This window comes from Neofelis nebulosa, chromosome 2, assembly GCF_028018385.1.
Source record: "Neofelis nebulosa isolate mNeoNeb1 chromosome 2, mNeoNeb1.pri, whole genome shotgun sequence".
Taxonomy (NCBI): Eukaryota; Metazoa; Chordata; class Mammalia; order Carnivora; family Felidae; genus Neofelis; species Neofelis nebulosa.
This window is the reverse complement of record NC_080783.1, coordinates 209,178,965-209,201,230: the sequence shown is the minus strand read 5'-3', so window position 1 is coordinate 209,201,230 and position 22,266 is coordinate 209,178,965. Positions and strand designations below refer to the sequence as shown.

General features: G+C 56.7%; 1 protein-coding gene across 2 annotated transcripts in view; it reads left to right on the top strand.

Moving 5' to 3' along the window:
- IGSF21 (immunoglobin superfamily member 21) overlaps positions 1-22,266 on the top strand; it is a 231,678-nt gene that overhangs the window by 196,815 nt on the left and 12,597 nt on the right. For both annotated transcript variants that reach the window (XM_058718900.1, XM_058718901.1), the window contains exon 5: positions 21,687-21,802. In XM_058718900.1, coding sequence (XP_058574883.1) covers positions 21,687-21,802 — 116 coding nt within the window. The remainder of the gene's footprint in view (positions 1-21,686; positions 21,803-22,266) is intronic.

Sequence of the window (22,266 nt, the reverse complement as noted above, 5' to 3'; positions counted from 1 at the left end):
GCAAGGCGGTATACTCCTGGCCAGCATGAGCCAGCTGAGAATCCTCTCCTCGGGTCTCACTGTCCGGGCAGCAGGGAACGGTGAACCTCTGGGGTCCTCTCAATACAAGGTGGCAGCCATCTGGGATGGGGCAGACAGATGATGTGATCCCAGTTACTGAACAGGAGGCTGAAGGCTGGCAGGGGCGGGGGGGGGGGGGCGGTGGGGGAGTGGGGACCCGGGAGGGGCAGGACCACGCAGTGGCTCCCAACCCAGGGAAAGGCTCTGACCCCTGGAAATTCAGGGTGTTCCCCGGGCAGGGTTCTTCCCGAAATAGCACTCACCCATCTTGGTCAGTCCTCTGACTGACCCACTGCTCAGAGGTCATTGTGCTTGTCAGCGGTCGCCCCTGCCCCGTTGTCCCCCGGATGCGGCAGGTACCCCCGTGCTCACTAAGCCTGCAGCTGAACTGATAACACAGCTACTGCCCATCCCTGGCCTGTGCCTGACAGGGCGTGAGCTCCTGGCTTCATGCACATTGTCTCACGGAATCCCGGCCACAGCCCTGGGAGCCAGGAGATCTTATAATCCCTTTATACAAGTTTAGGACACGCAGGTTTCGGGCTGAATCCCAGATCGGTCATTGCATTCGTTAGCCTCCCCGGGCCTCAGTTTCCCATCTGTGAAATAAGGATAAGGGTGGCTACCCTCCAGAGTGGCTGTGAGGTTTCTTTTCTTATTGAAATAAAGTTTGCAAAGCACCAAACCCAGACGAGGCAGCCACAAGGTTCGTCGGTTAGACCTCAGCATCTTTAGGGTCATTGTCGCGGGCCCTGCCCCCTCTTGGGCACAGCGGTGGCTGCTTCCTTCTTGCCCCTGGAAGTCTCGTCGACGATTCATGACTCCAAGGAGCTTCAAGCCAGTCTGAGAACGGAGTGTTCACAGCTTCGTGCGCCGAGTCCCTGCAAAGGGACCCAGGTCTGCCCTGGTTCTGGGAGTGGCAGGACAGCGGGCCTCTGCCGACCCGTCCTCCTGGCCTCTTCCCAAAGGCCTAGGGGAGGAGCCAGCACATACCCGGACCTTGATAACGACAGCCACACCTCCCACTCAGCCAGCTCTGCCAATTGTAAAGTGCTCTCAATGGAGGGGTTTGCCTGATCTTGACAAGAGCCCCTCGGGATCAGGATGAGATTGGGGTTGGGGAAAGGGAAAGGATTTGCCTGGGCCCGCGGGGCTGTGGCTGTCCCCGTCCCAGAGCAGCATGCCTTCCTTGGCTCACCAAGGTCGGGAAGGTCCTGGGCGGGCTGGGAGAGACAAGGGGCTGAGTGTGAGGATGTCCCCCCCGGGGGCAGCTCCGGGGCTCCAGCAGCTGCACGGGCCTGTGAGGCAGAAACTACACTGCGTCCGTTGCCCAGACCCAGGCTCAGAGAAGGCAGTGGCTTGGCCAAGGTCGGGCCATTCAGTGAGATGATCCCCAGAACAGAGTGTTCTGAGCCCAGCACCTGGCACGTTCCAAGTGCTCAGTAAATAGCGCCTCTCACGACAAATAGGCCTCATGTCATTTAAACGTCAGGCACAATAAGGGACGCCTGGGTGGCTCAGTCGGTTAAGCAGTTCGGATCTCGCCATTCATGGGTTCGAGCCCCATGTCTGCTGTGTGTGGGCAGCTCAGGGCCTGGAGCCTGCTTCGGATTCTGTGTCTCCCTCTCTCTGCCCCTCCCCTGCTCACACTCTGTCTCTCTGGGCCTCTCAAAAATAAACGAAAACATTGAAACAAATTTTTTAAACATTAGGCACAATTAGAAAGACTTGAAAATTGTGTGACTCCCCCCTCCTCCTCCTTGACCCTCCCCTTTCAATATGTTTCAGGGAAGTTTCGAACACTACGATCTGCTCACTGTTCTGGCCCATCTGTGACATACCTTAGACCCTTTCTGGTCACACACGCACACACACACACACACACACACACATGCACCAAGACCCTCCAAGTGAGTGGAGGCCTTTGAAAGCCGGGGTCTCCTTTATGCACCAAGGGACCCTAAGGACTGCGGCGGCCAACGGTGGGGCGAGACAGCCCCCTCCGCAATTTGGGGGTCAAAGGGAAGCTTCCTAGGACAGCTGGGGGGGGGGAGGGAAGGGAGATGAGGCGCAGGGCACGTTGCACGGCCCCACGTGCATCAAAAGCACGGAGCAGCCCGCACTCAGGCTGCCTCTGCATCTAGCACATTCTAACGTGCCGTTTCCACAGGCCTCAGGGTGCAGATCAAAATGCGAGAGCAGCTGTAATTTCACGCCTATAACATCCCCGCTATGTGGTGGGAAAAGACATTTGGGAGCCCCGTGGGTGACACCGAGGGTTCATGCCGCACACAGTCATTAAAATGTTTTTATCCGAGCTGCAGATAAATTGTAAGCCAATTTGAAAGTCGCGTGCTGGGCCCCAGGAACGCATTATACACAGTCACGGAAGGATTGCCGCGGCTCTTCTCGGGGGTGCAGGTGATGCGGGGGAGCATGTTAAGGGTGCGATGTTACAATCAATTAAATGTGAGCCCGGACACCCCACCCCCACCCGCACCAAAGCCAAAAGACGCTGCTCTCCTGTTCCCACCGGAAGAGCGGGAGGCCAGTTTTCTCTGCCACCCCTTGGACCCACGGCTAACGATCAAGGCCGCTTCCCGTCAAGCATGGAATGTGTGGCTGTGTGCTGAGTGTCCAACCCAATCGTGTGACCTTCACGAGGGTCCTCCAAGGCGGGCCCGGTCACCCCCCCTGCTTCACAGACGAGGGAACGAGCCTCTGAGAGTTTAAGGGGCTCACCCATGGGAGCGAGAGAGCCGGGGGTCCCGCCAGGCTGCCTGAGATCAGAGCTGGAGAGCCTGACAGCCACTCTGAGCCCCCAAGGGACATGTCCCCCCTTTGACACAAAGGCTATTAGTAACGCAGATGTCAAGAGAGTGTGGCGGGGTGCAGAGCTGAGGCGGTGGGGGCTCCAGGACACTGAGGGGATATCAGGACACTGAGAGAATATCTTCTCTCCTAGTTCTGGAGGCCAGAAATCAAGGCATTGGCGAGGCTGCGCTTCCTCTGAAAGTTCTAGAGAAGAATCCTTCCCTGCCTCTTCCAGCTCCTGCCAGTGACTGGCAATGCCTGGCCCTCCCTGACTTGTAGATGCGTCCCTCCATTCTCTGCCTGTGTCCTCATGGGGCGTCCTCCTCCATGGGTCGGTGTCTCGGTGTCCGTGTTCCCCTTTTATAAGGACACCAGGCATTGGATCAAGGCCCACCCTGAGGCAGTATGACCTCGCCTGAGCTTAGTTACATCGACAAAGACCCTGTTTCCAAGTAAGGTCCCATCCACAGGCACTGGGGGTTAGGATCTCAACACATCTTTTGCGGAGACCATTTGACCCACAAAAGTAACTGAGCCAGGAGAGGGCAGAGTGGAGGAGTCGCCATCTGACTTTGAAGCCAACACTCTCCTCCCGACCACCTAGGTCACCCTTCACTGAGGATTTACTGCCACGCCAAGCACTGTGCTAAGGTCTTCATAGACTAACATCAGATCATCTCAAAAGCTCCGTAAGATAAGTACTGCCCTTTCTTCGCCAGGTGAGGAAACGGATAGGTACATCGCTTGCCCAGCACACCCAGCTAGCCAGCGGCCAAGCAAGGGTAAGGGCATCCCACGTGCTTAACCACTCTGCTCTACTAGAAGTCACGACATATTAATAAGCATTCATAAAACGTTCTACCTCGGGAATCCCTGTCTGTCTTCCGTAGGCTTCCAAATGAGATCACCAGATAAAGGTAGAATTTTGGCACCCAAGACCACAGTGGCACCAGACCACACCAGATGCTTTCCAAACGTGGGGCCAGGGGACACAGGTCCCATCCCGGGGAACAGTTGCTAATGAACTTTGCATAGCTTGCTTGCTATTTATTTGTTTGTTTGTTTAGGTATGTTTTGCTGAATTTTTAGAACAAAATTTTTAATGTTTATTTTTGAGAGAGAGAAAGAGACAGAGCACAAGTGGAAGAGGGTCAGAGAGAGAGGGAGACACGAAATCCGCAGCAGGCTCCAGACTCTGAGCCATCAGCACAGAGCCCGACGCAGGGCTCGAACCCACAGACCGGGAGATCATGACCTGAGCTGAAGTTGGACACTTAACTTCAGTAAAGAGCCACCCAGGTGCCCCTTTACTAAATTTTTATTACGTGCATTCGGTGTGCTTTTTTCTAAAAGTTGTATTGTTGAGCTGTCATTCGTATGACGTACAATTCACTCGTTTAAAGGATACAACTTAATGGGTTTTACCATAGTCACCAAGTTCTGCAAACATGTTTAGTCGTGTAACCAATTTCAGAAGATGTTCACTCCCCTTCCTGCACCCCTCGCCCGGTCTTAGGCAATCACTCATCTGCTTGGTCTCTCTGTGGGTTGGTCTGGACACTTTCTAGAAATGCGGTCATACAAAACGTGGTCTTTTGTCATTCTTGGGACTTCTTACACTTAGTGTAAGGTTTTCAAGGTTCATCCACATTGGAGCACGTATTGGGATCCCGTTCCTCGTCGTGGCTGAATGATGTTCCATTGCATGATGCATGACATTCCGTTTGTACATTCACCAGTTGATGGACATTTCCACCTTCCAGCTGTTATGAATGATGCTCCTGTGAACGTTTATGTGCAGGCTTTTGGTGTGAACGGATAGTTTCCAGATCTCTGGGGGGGGCAGAGGGGGTGCAGACCCAAGCATAGAATTACTGGATCGAGTGAGAACTCTGTGCATGGCCGTTTGAGGGCGGGCAGGCAGCTGTGCCCTTTGACTTTTCCTCCAGCGGCATAGGGTCCCCGTCTCTCCAGATCCTCACCTGCACCTACTGCCTGTCTGTTTGATGGCGACCGTCCTAGTGCACGTGAAGCGTTCTCATTGCGATGCGATTTGCGCTGCTCTGATGGCTAACGGTGTTGATGGTCTTTTCGGGGGCTTTGTAGCCCTTTGGAGATCTGCTTTGCAGAAATACCGTCAGATCGTTTGCTCGTTTCAACCAGGTGATTTGGCTTTTCATCATCACGCTCTAAGAGTCCTCTATTTCAGATGCGAGGGCCGTATCGCGTGTCACATTTGTGTACATTTTCCCCTTTGGTGTGTTACCTTTCCCCTTTCTTGCTGGCGTCCTGTGAAGGACGAAGGGTGTTCGTCCGGATAAGGTTCACTCCATCTACTCATTTTCTGTTGCTTGTGTTCTGGGTCTCCCAGCTGAGGAGGCTCTGCCCAACCCAAGGTCACAGTTCACTCCTGCTTTTCTTCTAAGAGTTTTAATAGTTTAAACTCTTACGTTTAGGTGTACGATCCATCTTGAGGGAGTTTTTGTGCGTGCTGTGGAGGAGAGGTCGGCCTCCCTCAATTGCACATGGGTGACCAGTTGTCCCAGCACCATTTTGAAACACAGTCTTCTTTCCCCACTGAATTGTGTTGGCCTCCTGGCCAAGAATCAATTGACTATAAATGTGAGGGTTGATTTCTGGACTCTCCCTCCTATTCCATTGACCTCTACGTCTGTCCTTACATACTTCTGATGCTTTGTAAAGCCATCTGGCCATCTCCAGTCTGGCTCTGTTGCTCCCCTGCTGTGTGACTTGGGGTGGGGGGTCCCCAGGAAGTCCTCCTGGGGCCAGTTGCTCGAGCTTCCCTGTGACAAGAAGCTCACCCTGGGCTGGCCGGTGCTCTCAGAGGAAAGGAGACTGTGGCACGCTGTGGGTGATGGAGCTGAGCTCACTTCCACGAGGCCAGGCCAGAACCTAGGATTTCTAGAGGCCTGGAGCTCTGCTTTCTGGGACCAGATGCTTGAACTCTGTTCTCTGGACATCCAGCCCAGTGCTCCTCTCTGGAAGAAGCAGCACATTCCCAGGGCCAATAATTGGAGTGTCAAGGACCTCTCCTGACCTGGGAAGGAGAAATGTCCACGGCTCCAAAAGCGATGGGGGATCTGAGCCTGCATCCCTCAAAGGCCTGGTGTGGCCGCCATAGGCCTGAGCAAAAAGGAGAAACACAGCTCTTTCTCTCTGAAGGACGCCAGCGGAAAAGCAGGCGGCGGTCTGCAGACCCCGTCTCGGGAAGCCTGCCTGCGTCCAGGACAGCCGTGGGGAGATGTGTATCTCCCAGGCAGATCCAGCTCCTGCTCAGAGTATATGGCGGTCCAGGGGACAGCTTAGGTCAATGAAGGGAGGCCGCTGGTCTGAGAATCCCTGGGGGACCCCAAGCAGGGTAGCTGGAAGGCGAGACTCAGAACTGCCGCACAGCCCCCTCCATAGCCCACGATGCCTGCCGGGTGGGAAATGATCGGCTCCTTCCTTGTCTTGGAGCCTGAGCGGATAAGCTGCCTGGTGGGCTTACACTAATTACATGAACTGGCCCCAGGCGATTGCAGTGGCCACAGGCTCCAGGGAGCAAGGCTGCTATGAGGAGGGGGAGGGGGAGGGGGAGAGGGAGGGGGAGGAGACGTGGCGGGTTGGGATCCAAGCCAGAGCCGCAGAGGAGTTTGGGGTGCTGACGGGTTGCAAACGCAAACCCCCACGTCCCACTCCCGAAGCCCCCAGGGTCCTGAGGACCAGGCCTGGGCACTCTCGTCTCCCAAGCAAATGTCCATCCAGGCAGGCCCCCCTCCAAGCCCCCTCCCCTCCCCCACCCCTTCCCCCCCCCCCCCCACTCTGGAGAAGTGACAGTGAGTGACCAAAGTCCTCCAAATTGAAACCAGGAGAAGGCTGGGAGGTCCCCAGTGAAGAATGAGCCCTCTATCCAAGTAGGTTGACGAGAAACAGTGTTTACTCCCTTAGAGAGCTGGGGAGTATTTAAGGGGATGAACCTGAGATTCAGGCAGAGGTTTTAAACCCAGTTCTGCAACTCCCGATAATAAAAGCAGCAAATGTTTATTGAGCATTTGCTGTATGCCAGGCACAGTTCTGCCCCGCACCTGCTAACTCATTTAATTGTCCTAACAGCCCTCTAAGGAGGCCCCACTATTACCTTCCACAGTTGACAAGTGTGAAAGCCGAAACCCTAACAAATGGGCCCGAGGGCACGGGCCAACTAACAGCTGAGCTTGATCCAGACCCGGGCAGGCTGGCTCCAGAGCCCTCAGCTGAGCCACCACACTACGCTGGCAGGTGGTTTATTTCCCCGTCTGAGCCTCAGTTTCCCTGTCTGCTAAATGGGGTTACCGTAGCACCTCCCCTCTTGGGCCCGTGTCCCAAGCTCCTAGTGAGTGCCCCTAAACAGGACCGTTGTTGTTTTTACCTTCCACCCATGGTGTCCTGACCTCCCCCCTGTAAGTGTCAGTGAGGCCACGGAATGGAGTCAGAGCCGCAGGAAGACACCAGGCAGCGACTATCATGGCGTCCCATGCTCGCACTCGTAGAGGAGGGCAGGAAAGAGCGGGGTCACAGCTGTGGTCCCGTCCCACCCGCTCCCCAGTCTCGCTGTGACTTCTCCTCTCCAAGCCTCTTTTACGTCTTCTGGAAACTGGGGCAGTGAAGGTCACTACTCCCACAGGGCTGTTGTGAGGGGTAAACGAGATGACGAATACGGACGGCACCCGGCCTGGGTCGGAGGGCAGGGCGGGCAGCCGCAGCGGGTGGGACGGCACCAGTCAGCTCGGGCCTTGGGCCGTGGAGGTTGGAGAAAGATACGAGGCGTTTCCGAACAGAAGCCAGAGGACTTGGGGACCCATTGGAAAGCTGGGAGCAGATGTGGAGGAGACGGCAGGACCCGGCACCGGATGGAGATGGTCCCTGAGAAGTCACCAAGGAGACCTGCGGTCCCGCTTAGCAGACGGTGACTTCAGGAAACGGGCTGAGGGGTGGAGAAGCCGGGGCCGCGATCTGAAGGCTGTCTGCGGGCCTCCGTCACGATTGCTGGAGCTTCCGAGGGGACAGCTCGAGAGGCAGCAGGGGCCTGAGACAGCTGGCCGGGCTCGGCTGCTGGAGTGGGGCTGTGGCCCAGAGGGCCGGGGCCAGCGCGGCCAGGGTCTTCCAAGATGGACCGCGGAGCATGTTGGGAGACTGCGCACGGCCGTCTTGAGCGCCTCAGCCTGGCCAGGGACCTGGAGGAAGGATGCTTGCCCTGGCCACCCGCCCACCCACAGACCTGCAGCTAACTCAGGTCACCGGCCGAGAGCCCGTTCTGAGAGGGGCCAGACAGATGGGTTTGCGGCTCAGAGGAGCACTTTGGAGCTAACTGGGTCATCTACCAAGGACGGTCGCTTCCCAGTGTCAGCCCCAAAGGCCCGAGCCTGCTGACCGCCTCCTGGACAGGCTTCTAGAACCCTCCGTCCCTCCCTCACTGAACACAGCCCTGCAAAGGAGGCACGCCCTTGACCGAAGCTCACTGTGTACTCGGCAACGGGCCCAGCACGTTCTGTTACCCACTGCCCCACCTCTGGTCTCCCCGCCCCGGATGGGACCTATGCTGCCTCAGTTACAGTGGGTACTACATGCCCTACACAGAGAGGGCAGGGAAGCTTCCCAACATCGCACAGCAGTGAGTGAGATAGGATTTGAGCTCAGATCTGCGGGAAGGAGGAGCCCCCCCTTTTCCCCGCTACACGAGGCTGCCGGGAAGACAGAGGGACGCCGCTCCCCTCGGAGTGTGGGGCCATGGGGCTGCCACAGGGGCCTGGGCCACGTAGCCTCTCAACAGAGACAGCAGGGAATACCTGGGCTGCATCATCAGCCGCTCCTCCAGCCGTCTGGGAAGTCAGCAAGATCAGTGTCCCCATTTCACAGAAGAGAAAACAGAGCCTGCTGATAAAGGGAAGCCTAGAGTAAGAACCCAAATGTTCTCTGACTTCTTCCTCTGGGGGGGTGCCCGGAGCCCTGGGCTGGGGTGGAGGCAAGGCCTCTGAAATGCACCCTGGGTGTGATTTGGAAAGCTGCGTGACCTCTCTGATCCGCAGACGAGGCTGGAAGGAGCAGACGGCTTAGCCAAGCGTCCTGTGCTGCTTTGCCCATCTTGTCCGTAGGGCCGTGGAGCTGACGTGACCGGCCTCTCCCTGACGGAAACAGACCGTTTGCCCATTGATTCCTTATGCACACACGTCCCGCTTCACCCAATATCATAAGCCCCCACCATGTGCCTGCCTTGGGGGAGCGACTGAGAGAGATTTGTGTTCATGTAGGTCGGCCAGATCATACTAGAATAAAGGTGAATTTTGCAGCCGCCAAATGCCACACTTTTTCCAGTATGTTAAGTATGTTAATTCCTCTAATCTTCACTACTTTAGGAGGTAGGGACTTGTAGCATTTCCATTTTGATAATGAGGAAACAGGCCCAGAGAGGTTAAGTAACTTGCCCAAGGTCACCCAGCAAGCGAGCGGCAGACCTTGTTATTCAAACCCAGACCGCCTGGCGAAGGAGCCTGTCTGCAGCCTCTCACAGAATGGCCCTCTGTGCCCTCTTGAGCCAAGCGGTAGAGAGTCACCTGCTCCCTGAACCGTCCAGGCAGGTGGCTGCCGCCTCCCGAGACCCTCACCAGCTCCCTGGACTTCCTGTGTCTCGCAGACCAGGAGGCTCAGTTCTTGTTCTGGAGTCGTCTCTCTCCACCTACTACCTGCCCCTCTCGGCCGCCCCCCCAGGTCCCGCCAGAGCAGGCCCGCGGGCGCATCATTAAACCTTGACAGGTGTTAGGTCAGTGCGATGCCTTATCCCCTCCACCACCGGGAGCTGGATTTAGTGTCTCCGGCAGAAGGTAAACTTCGCGTCCCTGGGACAGGCCCCTTAATTACAAGTGATATGTGGCCGTTGAAGCTGCGGTGCCTCGGGCCCAGTGATTTAAGGAGCAGGCATGAGTCTGAGGGTACAGGAGTTAACAGAGCTGTATCGGAGCTGGGAAAGAGGGCAGGGGCGCCGAGGGAGGCAGTGAGCCGGCCCCTGGAGCGGGGTCTGCTTCCTGTGGACAGACGCTCCTGGGGAGGGACCTAATCCCTCCCTGTACAGAAGGGGACACTGAGATCAACTCCGCAGGTTGCTTTGCCCTGGGAGTCAGCGGTCCTGTCTCTGCCGCCAGCTTGCAGGGCGCCCCTGGACTCAGTTTCCCCATCTGTTACCTGAGGAGGCAGGAATACCTCACGCGCGCTCTAGGAGTGATCATCTTAAAAGCAAGTAAGTCCTAATAATCACAATAACCTTCACAGCAGAAACTAGCACCGACCGAGGGCTTATTACATGCCAGGCGCTGCCCCGGGTCCTTTACGAACACTCTCGTGGTTGATTCTCACCGGTGCCGGGGGGGAGAGCGGTTGTACGTATCCCCATTTCAAAGACGAGGAGCCCGAGGCTCCGGGGGAGGAAGCAACTTTCCCCGAGATCCCGCGGCTAGCAAGTGATGAACGGAGACTCTCAGCCCCTGTCTCTGCGTCCAGAGCAGAGTCCCTGCAGGATAGGGGAGTCCCTGAAAGAGTCACCGAAGGACAGGGGAGACAGAGAAGAGTGCAGATTTCCAGAACCGAGCAGAAGGCAAGTGAAGGTAAGGGGAGGGCTAGGTTGCAAGCTGTGGGCGTGCCCAGGGAGAGGGTCTCCTCCAGGAGGAGGCATCAGGAAGGCTTCATGGAGGAGGTGGCATACAGCTGGGCCTCGTAGGCCGGGCTGGGGGCAGACAGGACAGGGACATTTCAGGCAGAAGGAGCCCTGTAGGCGGGGCTGTAGGAGCAGGGAAAGCTTGGCAAGTGGAGAGCACTGCTGTGTGGCAGGACCCCAAGGCCCGGGTAAGGAGGGGACAGTCATGACAATGGCTGACCTCTATTCAGTGCCTGCAGGTGCCATGCCAGGGCCTAAATACCTTACAGAAGAGCCTGTCACATAGATACGATGATCCCCACGCTACAGATGAGGAAACAGGCACGGTGGGGGGAAGTGACTTGCCAAGGTCACCCAGCTCACAGGTGGTAGGGCCAGGATACAGCAGCTTGGTCCCCGAGCCCGTATGAGGCCAGCCACTGTGCCCGGTCCTGGCATGTCAGGCTACCGCGGGCCCTGCCTGCCCTCCGTCCACCAGGCCTGGCCCCGGGCAGAGAGGAAAGGCGAGGCCAGAACAGGGCCCCGAATCCAGGGACGTGTGTCCAGGGAGACCATGGGAGCCGGATGGGCCTGGGGTTTGAGAGCAGGAGTTTGGGTAGAGAAGGTTTTCGCTGGGAATGATGGCCCCCGCCACACCCTCCCAGCTGACTCTCCTGTGGACCCCGGGCCCATTAGAGGACAGGCCCCAACTCCTGAGGGCCGCCGTCAGGGAGGGGCCGGCCCCGCTCTGCTGACCAGTCCCACCGCCTCACACACAGCTGCTCAGGACCGTCTCCCCCTCTCTAATCTCCAGCCCTCCTGCTGTAGCTTCTGCCCAGATCTGAGCTGCAGACCTCAGCAGTGACCCAGCCCAGCCCCGTTACTGCCTCACAGAGGAAACGGATGCCCTGAGAGACAGCCCGCAGCATGTGAGACGCGGGGCCAGGCGGTGCACTCGGGGTCGTGAGCCTGGGCGGAGGGGCTTAAGCCAGACGCGGTACGAAAGCTAGCCTTGGTCCTTGCTGACCGACTAGCGGCGGACCATACCGCCTTTGAAAACCTCCATTTCCGTCTGTCAAAGGAGAGAACTAACCCTACTTCCTGGGATGGGTGAGGCTCTAATGCATTAAAGCATTTACCACGGAACCTGCCCCCAGAGCGACCACCAGTGAGTGGAGATGTTGGTCAAGTGCTCTCCCCACCCCTCACCCCCACCCACTGTGTGCCTGGGGACCCCGCGGGCCCTCAACTCTGGGTGCAGGGGGATGCTCTGAGCAAAGCCTCCTCCCAGTCACCCCCGCAAACATCAACTCATCGCATGCTCGCTGAGGGCTGCCCTGTGCCCCCCACGCCCGGGGCCCCCGGTCAGCAGGATGCACAAGTGTCCCCAGCGTGAGGGCCTCTCAGGCCGGTGGCCAGAGTGAGTGGTGTAGGCAAAGGCCAGCCACTGGCCCAGGCCAGCGATAGAGGCTGCTGTTCACACATATGATGGCCGGTGGGGGTATGGTCTCACCAGTACCAGGCATCCTGCAAAGCACGAGCTCGGTTCGCCCTCACGATGGCCCCGTGATGCCCAGGTACTGTGACGAGGTACCAACACCTGTGTCTAGGTACTATGGCAGTCCCCGCTTTACAGATGAGAGAACCAAGGTGGGAAGGAACCTGGTGAGGGACGAGGTTAGAGGGGTCAGAGATGAATAAGTGGCCCTGGCCCCGCCCATGGGGCCCTGGTGAGGCTGCACGTACTGGATCTCTGAGACCTACGCCCCCCCCACCAAAATCGAGCCCCTCCACCCCAGCCAAGAGTTGGTCCCGTTGGGAATGAAGCATGGCTCTGCCTCACCCAGCTCTTTAAAAAGACACAATCCTTGGGGCGCCCGGGTGGCTCAGTCGGTTAAGCGTCCGACTTCAGCTCAGGTCATGATCTTGTGGCTTGTGAGTTCGAGCCCCTGCGTCGGGCTCTGTGCTGACAGCTCAGAGCCTGGGGCCGGGGCGCAGAGTTGGGGCCCTGCTGGGGGCTTGGCTGGGGTGGCACCTGCTATGTTCTTCAGTCCCCACGAGCACCCCGCATGGGCCAGTGACTCCAGAGTCACCCTCGCTCTATGGGTGAGGCCAGGAAACTAGCAAGTGCCTAAGGAGGGCGGTGGCTTCAGGCCAAGTGCCCCAGGCCTGGGTGGGGAAGGCCAAGGGTGAGCCCTGTTCTGAGCCCCCGAACACAAAGGCCCCGGTTCTTGGGGGTTCAGTTCTGCTGGAAAGGACAGAGGCTTTTGGGGGGAAACGGCGGGGGGGGGGGGGGCTTCCTCCAAACTTGTTCTCTAAGCTCTAGCCCACTGCTCTCTAGTGGGCGTGGGGGTGGGGGAGAAAAGTAGAGAGCAGGCTGAACTTGAACTTGAGCAGCTTCCCCACCAGCCAGGGCCTCCCCAGGCTTCTGCAAGCTTCCACAGGCGTTTTTCATATAGCTGCAAATACGGCACCTGGTGAAATCGCCCATGTGTGTAATATATACCTCTGGGATACATTGAAAACATCCTCCGAATAGCCAGCCTTGCTGCTATTTAAAACGGATTCATGTCACACCCCATAGATTTCGTCTCTGCAGAAATGGCACCTATCATGGGCCTGAACACATTTGCTCTATTGCCACATAAACTACAATGGCGTGGCTCGCACGGTGGCTGCAGACAGGCTGCTGGGCAGAGGCTGCCTCCAGCCAGGAGACCCCAGGCAGGGGGAGGGTCCACACGGGACTGGTGGCCTAGGAAGCCAATCAAAAAAAAAAAAAAAAACGGGGAACATTGCCAAGCAGCCAATCAAGGCATGAGCCTGAAGTTGAACTGCTTGTGGGGTGGGACTTGGGGGTTTTGAGGCCCTTTGACTCAGGGCAGAGAGTTCTACCCTTGCCCTGTCTGCTGGGTCCAGGAAAAGCCGAATAGAGGTTCTCTAACTCTGCCTGAATCTTGCTGTCCCAGCCAGCAATAATTTTCTCTGTTCACCGAGCACCTATTGTGGCCCAAGTCTTTGGTGCCCCTAACATCACCACCCAGTGAGTCTTAGTACCCCTAACTTAGAGATGAGCAGACCGGGGCTCACAAGAGTCAAAGAGTGGTTCTCACACTGAACCCGCATTAGAATCTCCTGGAAGGCTTCTTAAAACCCAGAAGCCCGGATCCCACCCCGCCCCCGGGGTTCTGTTTCGGCCGGTCTGGAAGGGGGCTCGGGAGTTTGCAGTTTACAAGTTCCAGGTAAGGCTGATGCTGCTGGTCCGGGGACCACACTGTGACAGCGACCAGGTTAAGCGCGTCGTGTACGATTCTGCACCTGGCCTCCCCGCCGCCCCTTCGAGTGTGTCGGAGCGTGTGCGCGCGCGCGCGTGCGCGTGCGCGCGGGCTTTTATTTCTCCATCAGCAGTAACCCGAGTTGGGTCCTGCTTGTCCCAGCCCCACCGATTCTCCGCCTCACAGGCTGCGCCCCCCCCCTCCTCCGGCACCCCCCCTGCTCCCCCAGAGCAGTCAGCCAGAGCCTCCAGTTGGGGTTGTTAATTTTATCTTCCGCCACTGCGAAAGCACAACAGCTGGCAGGGGAGGGCCGAGGCAGGTGAACCGATGCTGCCAGCCAGCTCCCGCGGAGGGGGGAGGCCTGGGGGCGGGGGGACGGATTATGCCCGCGGCTACTAGAAGTCCCCTGGTGACCCCATCCGCTCAGAAAGGCCCCCACCCTGGGGCAGGAAGGGTCCCGGGCAGGGCCCACCCACACTGGCAACGCCCTAGACCCAGGTCCCCATCCGTCGATGGCATCGGCGCGTGGGTTTCTACCCAATGTCAGGTTGGAGGGGGTGGTGGGTTCGGCTGAACAGCTGTCGCGTGACCGAGCCCCCTCCTGCCGCCCCTAGAAGCACAGACGCGGCGTTTGTCTGGCTCCATTCGGGGGCTTTTTGTCAGGCCTTTTTTTCCCTGGGCTGCTATTACTCCTCCGTTCGATATTTAATTTTCCCATAAACCAAAGAGTTGTGCTTTTCTCCTCTCTTTTCCTGCTGGAGGCCCCCGCCCACTGGTGGGGTCTCCCTCCTTCTTGGGTTCCTGCTAGGAGGGAGGGCCTTGGGCGGGGCCAGAGACTTCAGCCCTTCCAAATGGGGCAGGGATGGGGGGGGGGGGGCACGACCCTTGGGTCCCTCCCCCCGACTCATTCGTTTGACCAATAACTACTGAACAAATCCTTGTGTGTCCGGCCCTCGGGATGTGACCATAGATAAGCATCCCTGCCCTCATGGTGCTTGCATTCTAGTGGGGGTGTCAGATGCAGAGGCCTTGGGGTTAGAAGGAGCTTAGGGTGTTCACGGACCTCCCCCAAAATTCTCAGTGTGTCAGAGCATGGCGTTGGGGGAGGTGGCCTTGGTCAAAGCAAGGCAGGGCCCACAGCATTCCAGGGTCTGGAGGGATCCCTTCCACAAACGGGCTGTGTGCTTGCCTGGGCCGGGAGAAATGAAGGAAGGAGGGAAGGGACAAACAAAACAAGAATTGAACTTGAACTCCTGTGCGGCAGGCCTGCGCCAGCTCTGAGGTTAGGTGGGCAAAAGACGAAGCTCCAGACGTCCGGGAGCACAGCCTCCCGGAGAAACAGATGTGGACCCGGGACAGGATGACAGGCACCTGTGAGAATGACAGGTGTACAATGCTCCAGGAACCCAGAGGATAAGCCCTGACCGAGTCTGGCAGGGTCCTAGAAGGCTGCCGGGGGAGGCAGTCCCTGAGGCCAGCCCTAAAGGATGAGGCAGAGTTAACCAGCAGAAGGATCGCTTTGTGCAGGGCACGGAGGAGGTGAGCTGCAGAAGGAACCTTGGGCAGCTCAGTGTGGAGCAGGGTGGCTGCCTGGAGGAGGTGCTCCTTCGAGCAGCGTCTTGTAGAAGCCGGAGAGACCGGTGGAGAGGATGGAAAGACACTGTGATGGGAGACCCCCCTCCCAAAAAAGGAAGAAATTAAAAATAGGGAACGTGGAGGGACATTTGTATTCACGCATGGACACTTTTATATATTAAGAGGGTGGCTTTCTTTTTCCTTGAAATTCGGGATAATGACTGGTTGCTGATTGAAGGGAAGGCAGTCAATAGAGCAGGCATGCTGAGAGAAAAGAATGGATTTTTTGCAAATAATACAATTTTGAACTTGTCTTCCCCCCCCCCCGCCCCTCCCCACGTCTAATTGATTACCACCCCGTGATAAATGACATTCAGAGCAGGAATGTGCCCAGCACCGTCACACAGCGGTACCCAGAGAACGACGGATTATCCCTCCCTCAGACAAGGGCCACTCCTGGAAGAGAAAGAAATTCCCTCAGCCCAGGAAGGGGCGTGGTCAGTCAAAGGGGTAATATAAATAGTCCCTTTCTGTTCCTGCAGCTTATAGAAGGTTTGTGTCCATTTTCTCGTTTGCTCCTCCTCTCAAAAATCCTGGAAGCAGACACGTTGGCAGGGTGTGTTTTATTGAACCCATTTTATAGATGGGAAGACTGACATCCGGTGGGTCAGCTGGCTTGCCCGTGGTCCCATGTGATGTTGGTAGCAAGCAGGGCCCGGACCGGAACCTCGGTGTGGCGCTCTCGGAGCCGGGACCCCGGCAGGCGCTGGAGAGGACCCCACGGGTGGGGAGAGAACCCGACTCTAGGAGATGCAATTAGACACAGGCCTGCTGGGGTTTGTATGAGGACAGGTTTGTGTTCCCGAATTTCAAAGGCCACCAGACGGTTTACAGAGCAGCGAACGATCGCATTATCTTCAAAGTGAGTTACGATGACCAAAACAAAGTTCTGCTTTCAAGATAAAGACAGGCAATATTTCAGAGTTAATTTCATAAAACTGATCACCCGACCGTTACCTCACTGTGTCGGTGTTAACTGTGAAGGAGAAAATAACGGCATCCCTGGATGGCCGTGGGACAGAGGCAGCAGAAGTTGTTCTGTGGCGGCCGCTGAGACGGACGGGCAGGCACACTTTACCTGTCCCGATGCTGGAGAAAATGGGTCCAAGAAACTTCCAGCAGCAACCCTCTCTGCTTAAGACAAAGAAGTCAGACAAAACTGAGACGTTGACCGGCTGGACTTGGGGGCAGGGGATCCGGGGGAGTTTGGTGGTGGTGGTCTTTGCGTGACCATGGACGTGTAGAGCCAGGCGGGGTTGGGGGGCGGGGTCTTCCTACTGCCCAGGGACGGCTGTGCGCTAACGTGTCCGGAAGTGGCTTGTAAACCCTGAAGCTCCGCCCATATCCGGGCTCTTACTGCCGTGATCGCAGCCATGCGTCCGATCCAAACACACCTGCTCGGTGTCTGTTCACCTGAGGACGGTCCTTTCAGGTAAACAGTGCAGGTGGGTGCTCCCCACCCCCCGGGAGAGCCCTGCCTCGGCACAGACACCTCTGAAGACGCACCCTCAGATCCACAGGAATGACACAGTCCTGGTGGGTGCACGGGACCCTGGCCCGGAAGAGTCGGGGGAGAGACTGCTGAGCCAGGGGTCTTGGTGGATTCTTTGCCATTCTATGCGACGTGGGTCACAGTCAGGTGGCCTGCTTTATCGTGCTGATTCCAGAGCCCAGCTTGGACCTCGGGATTGTTCCTGTCCAGGAAGCTGCATGGAAGTTATGCTTGGGCCGCCGCTGGCCATCTGCCTTGGGCTGGACAAGTGCTCCCGGGGCCGCGGGGCCAATCCCAGGGGGTGCATAGGGGGCTGCTTGCTTTGACCTCGGCCAGAGATTATAAGAGGGACAGGTGTGGGGATGAGCGTGGGGATGGCGTTGGGGTCTGGGAAGGGATGGAGGCAGAAATGAGCGTCCACAGTTATTACAGCTCTGCTGTGTCATCGGCCGTACAACCGAAATCTGTTATTGTCTTAGGAGCTTGATTAACTGTACACATTGCTAACACCTGCTCGGAAACATAACGAGGGACAGGGACACGTCTCCCAATCAGGGTCTGTGTGGGCATCGTGCGTGACGCGGGTGCAGATCTCCGGAATGGGGATGTGGGCACGCACGAAGATGCGTGTGTGTGGGTGCGCGTGCGTGTGACTGGGGACGGGGGCGCCCATGCTCTGCAGAGAACCCTGGCCAGGCTTTGGAAGTGCTGGGTGCCAGTCTGGGCACTGCCAACGGACCTACAGTGTGACTGTAGGCAAATTTCCCCCTCTCTGACCTCAGTTTGCTTACCTGTAAAATGGAAGGTGTCGACCAGTGTTGTCCAACAGAGACCCCATGCAAGTCCCGTATGTAATTATAAGTTTTCCAATCACCACATTGAGAAAAGCGTTGCAAGGTGGATTAATTTTAATAATATATGAAGTCCAGTAGAGCCCAAATATAGCTTCAGCAGATAACCACTATAAAATATTAGCGATACCTTTGACATTCTTTTTAAAATGGCTTTCGAACTTCAGTGGGTATTTTACGCTGACAGCACACAGGAACTCAAAAACGCCTTTCGAGTGCACAACAGCCACATGGGGTGAGTGACTCCTGCTTTGGAAGGTGCCCCGTGGCACCTTCTGGGCTTCTCACTTACCTGTGAATGCCCCCGAAGGCAGAGACCTTTCATTCTCCTGCCCAGTAGCAAGGAGCCTCCAGAAAGAACGTTAGTAATGAATCCTGCTAATAAGTGCCGATGACACGTACAGGATGCACTTTCAAAACACCTTTCAGGTACTATGTCACTGAATCATCACAGGTACCCTGTAATCCCCTTTTGTGGAGGCGGAAATTCAGGTTCAGAGAGGTTAGGTAACTGGCCCAAGGTCACACAGCCTGTAAGTGGGACAGCTGGTCTTTGAACTCTAGGTAGGCTGATTCACAGCCCACACTTTTGAACTCTAAGTAGGCTGATTCACAGCCCACACTTTTAACCACTGTCCTGTCCTACCTCCTGATAATAGCGATGCAAATAATAATGAAAACTGCTAGACTTCCCCCCCCCCCCACCCCAGGCATCTTGTAAGAATCATCTCTGCTCCCCAGAGCAGTCCAATCAAGGAAGGTTCTAAGGGTCTCAATGAAAGTGAGAAAGGATGAGAGATATCGAAGGTGCCTCGTGTCATTTCTGAGCCTGTCGGATTCTTGGAGGGTATACTTACATCCGTGCACACGACCACAAGCGGTGCCCGAGTTTTACGCCAAAGCTCTGATTGGCGTGGTCCCTTCATCTCCGGGGTAGCCGAGTTAAGTAGAGCCACCCACAGGAGAGCTCCCGAGGGATCTGGGTCACAAGGCGTCCGTGAGGGTTCCCCGTGGCTCAAACGTGTCCACGTGGGGCTAAAGGCACCCACAGAAACGAGCTCTTTTCTTCTTTCCAAAGGCCACGGAGGCGCAGCCTCTTGTCAGAGCTGGGGCTCTGGAGTCGGGGCGCTCAGGTTCAGATCCTGACTCTGTGGACCCGGGGACGGCCTCCCGCACCTCTTCAGTTTCCCGTCTGTAAAATGGGAGTAAACACACCCACCTCGTAGACTGATGGGGAGGATTGCATGCGTTCACCCAGGCTAAGGGCTTAGCACAGCTCCTGGCTGCATCGTGGGTTCTTGCTGTGGGGCCCCAGGTGTTTCACTGGAGTCTTAGAGTAAGTTCGATGGCAGAACCTGGGACTTCTGGGTAATTGAAGCGCTCCCTGTATGTTTCCCCTCGCGGAATTCCTACCCCACTTACCACCTGCTTTATACAATCTTACACTTAATTACAATTCTGCATCTGTTGTTTTCCCATTGTTTCCTGTTCATGCCGCTTCCCTTGCCAATTGCACAGCGCGTGGTGGCTGCGCGAATGAATGAATGGCTCATACCTGGCTTCCTTTCACCAGACCTCAACATAGAGTGGCCAGGCGGCTGTCACCCCCCGCCCCCAGCCTGTGAGCTTCTCTGTTTTATCACCGGGCGCCTACAGCGGGCGCCTGGCACCATGCCCGGCACCTAGTAGGTGTCAGGAAACGTTCGTTGAGCTTAATTAAACTTACCTGGAGTGAAAACCCCCTGCAGGAAGGAAAGGCCCCGGCTCTTCATCCTCTCCGTTTCCCCCCGCCGCGCTTGACGCCAGGCTGGGTAAGCCAAAATGGACAGCCCTTCCCAAGTGAAGTCCTCAGATCCTGGCTCCTGTCCTCCTGAATGCAAGGGGACTGCGGAAATAATAGTGTCAATCCAAAGAATAGCAGATTCCTGGGGCGCCTGGGTGGTTCGGTCGGTTAAGCGTCCTCTTTCGGCTCAGGACGTGAATGTGGTTCATGAGTTCGAGCCCCACGTAGGGCTCTGTGCTGACAGCTCAGAGCCTGGAGCCTGCTTTGGGTTCTGTGTCTCCCTCTCTCTCTACCCCTCCCCTGCTCTCTCCCTTTCTCTCTCTCTCTCTCTCTCTCTCTCTCTCAAAAATAAATATTTAGGGGCGCCTGGGTGGCTCAGTCGGTTAAGTGTCCGACTTCAGCTCAGGTCACGATCTCGCAGTCCGCGAGTTCGAGCCCCACGTCGGGCTCTGGGCTGATGGCTCGGAGCCTGGAGCCTGCTTCCGATTCTGTGCCTCCCTCTCTCTCTGCCCTTCCCCCGTTCATGCTCTGTCTCTCTCTGTCTCAAAGATAAATAAACGTTAAAAAAAAAAAAAAATTAGGGGCGCCTGGGTGGCGCAGTCGGTTAGGCGTCCGACTTCAGCCAGGTCACGATCTCGCGGTCCATGAGTTCGAGCCCCGCGTCAGGCTCTGGGCTGATGGCTCGGAGCCTGGAGCCTGTTTCTGATTCTGTGTCTCCCTCTCTCTCTGCCCCTCCCCCGTTCATGCTCTGTCTCTCTCTGTCCCAAAAATAAATAAAAAATGTTGAAAAAAAAAATTTAAAAAAAAAAAAAAATTAAAAAATAAAATAAATAAATATTTAAAAAAATTAAAAAGAATAAAAAAGAATAGTAGCTTCCTACCATGTGCTAAGCCCTTTCACACCTAGGAGCTGGCCCCTCCTTCACATCCATCTGCCAAGTTTTACTCCCATTTAGCAGATTGGGGAACTGAGGCTCAGAGCTTTGGTAACTTGCCCCAGGACGTGGAGGTTTGGCGACCTGGCTGAGATTTGGATCCAGAGGTTCCCAATGGCTCCACGGGTGTCCTTTCCACTACCCCACAGTGCCCACCCAGGAGCCCTGGCTTTGTCACACCAGCCAGTGATTGCTGAGCAGAGTGAGCCAGTGGGAGGCGGGACCAGCCAAAATACACCAACTTCCAGAAAGAAAGGAAAGAGGCAGCTCTTGGCCCTAAATGCCTCTCAAAGTCACCTCCTCTCTGTTGCCCTCACCCTGCTCTAAACGGACAGCCTGTCTAGCCTGAGTCACACTGTGTGTTTTCAGCGTCCAAAATGCAATTCCGATCATGGCGCTGCTCTTGCTTAAAACTTTCAATGGCTCCCCACTGCTTTCAAGACAAAGAAGAAAACACATGACCAGTGGTGTGCTGGGAAACCCCCTCTCTGGGGACTGGGGCAGAGAAGAGAACACACAAAAAGCCTTGACTTGTGGTGGTGGCCAGTTTCCGTGGCGTAAAGCTGCCTACTGTGGCCGATCTCAGGCTACCAGAGCAGTCCTGGAAATGGCACATGTGGGTCTCAGGCGCTGCTAGGAACCGGCCCTAGCACACCACTGCAAGCGGTAACCTACGGTCAGCGGCTCTGCTTTGCACCCCGCACACTTCCCAGGGCCCCTCCGCCCCCATCCCCAGCTCCTTGCCCTCCCCCTGCCGCCTGCCCCGGGCTGACATGCTCCAGACCTCCGCATATGCTGTTCCCTCCAACTGCCACACTTGTCCTTTATCTTGGGTTGCTTCCTCGGGTCACAGAACTTGCTCGGACCCGGGCAGGGGCCCCTTGCCTCCTGTTACACCTCCCGGCACCTGCTGCGCTTCACACGTTTAACTGTATGGTCCCTTGATTCGTGCCCTTCTTCCCAGCAGGCTGTAGGCCCCTTGAGGCCGAGCCCTTGTCTGTGTGCCCGGCAGGGACATCGTCCCGACTACAGTTGGTGCCAGTAACACCACCTGGAGTCACGCAACCCTCCTCCCCTTCCTGCTCCCCGCACCCAGCACGGGACCTGGCCCATCTCAGGGGATCTCCTCCTGAATCTTCCACTAAACCTTTGTTTCGCTGTCCTTCCCTCTTGGGTAGCTCCCCCCACCTCCATCGAAGTGATGGCCGCAGACATGCCCGCCCCCTTCAGCCGCTACCAAGCCCAGAACTTCACGCTCGTCTGCATTGTGTCCGGAGGGAAACCAGCGCCCATGGTGAGTACCTCTGGAGTGCCCAGCTCCTCCTCCGTCCCTGCCGGGCCACCCTGCTCTGTGACTTGTCCAGGTGCAGATGTCACCGTGGCGTCCACTTTGCAGAATAAAGGGGAGAGGGTGGGAGCCCCTGCCTTGAGCCGTCTGCCTTGGTCTGACCCCATCTACTCATCTGACCCACCGAGGTGTCTGCTTTGCTCCCAAGATCCCAGCACAGAACCCCACTTTTCCTGGACCCTGGGGTCCCAGAACTGCACAGTGGGTCCTTAGGGAAGCCCAGCATCAAGCAGAGCCCTGCCCCACTTATCGGACAGAATGGGGACAAATGAGGCCCAGAGAGGGGAAGGGATGTGTTCTGAGTCACCTACAATGTTCTTGACGGACGTGGGACTCAAGTTCATGCCCTCCAGCTCCAATTCCACTGTGGAGGGAGGGAAGGGAGGAAGGCGGAAGGAAGGTAAGAGAGA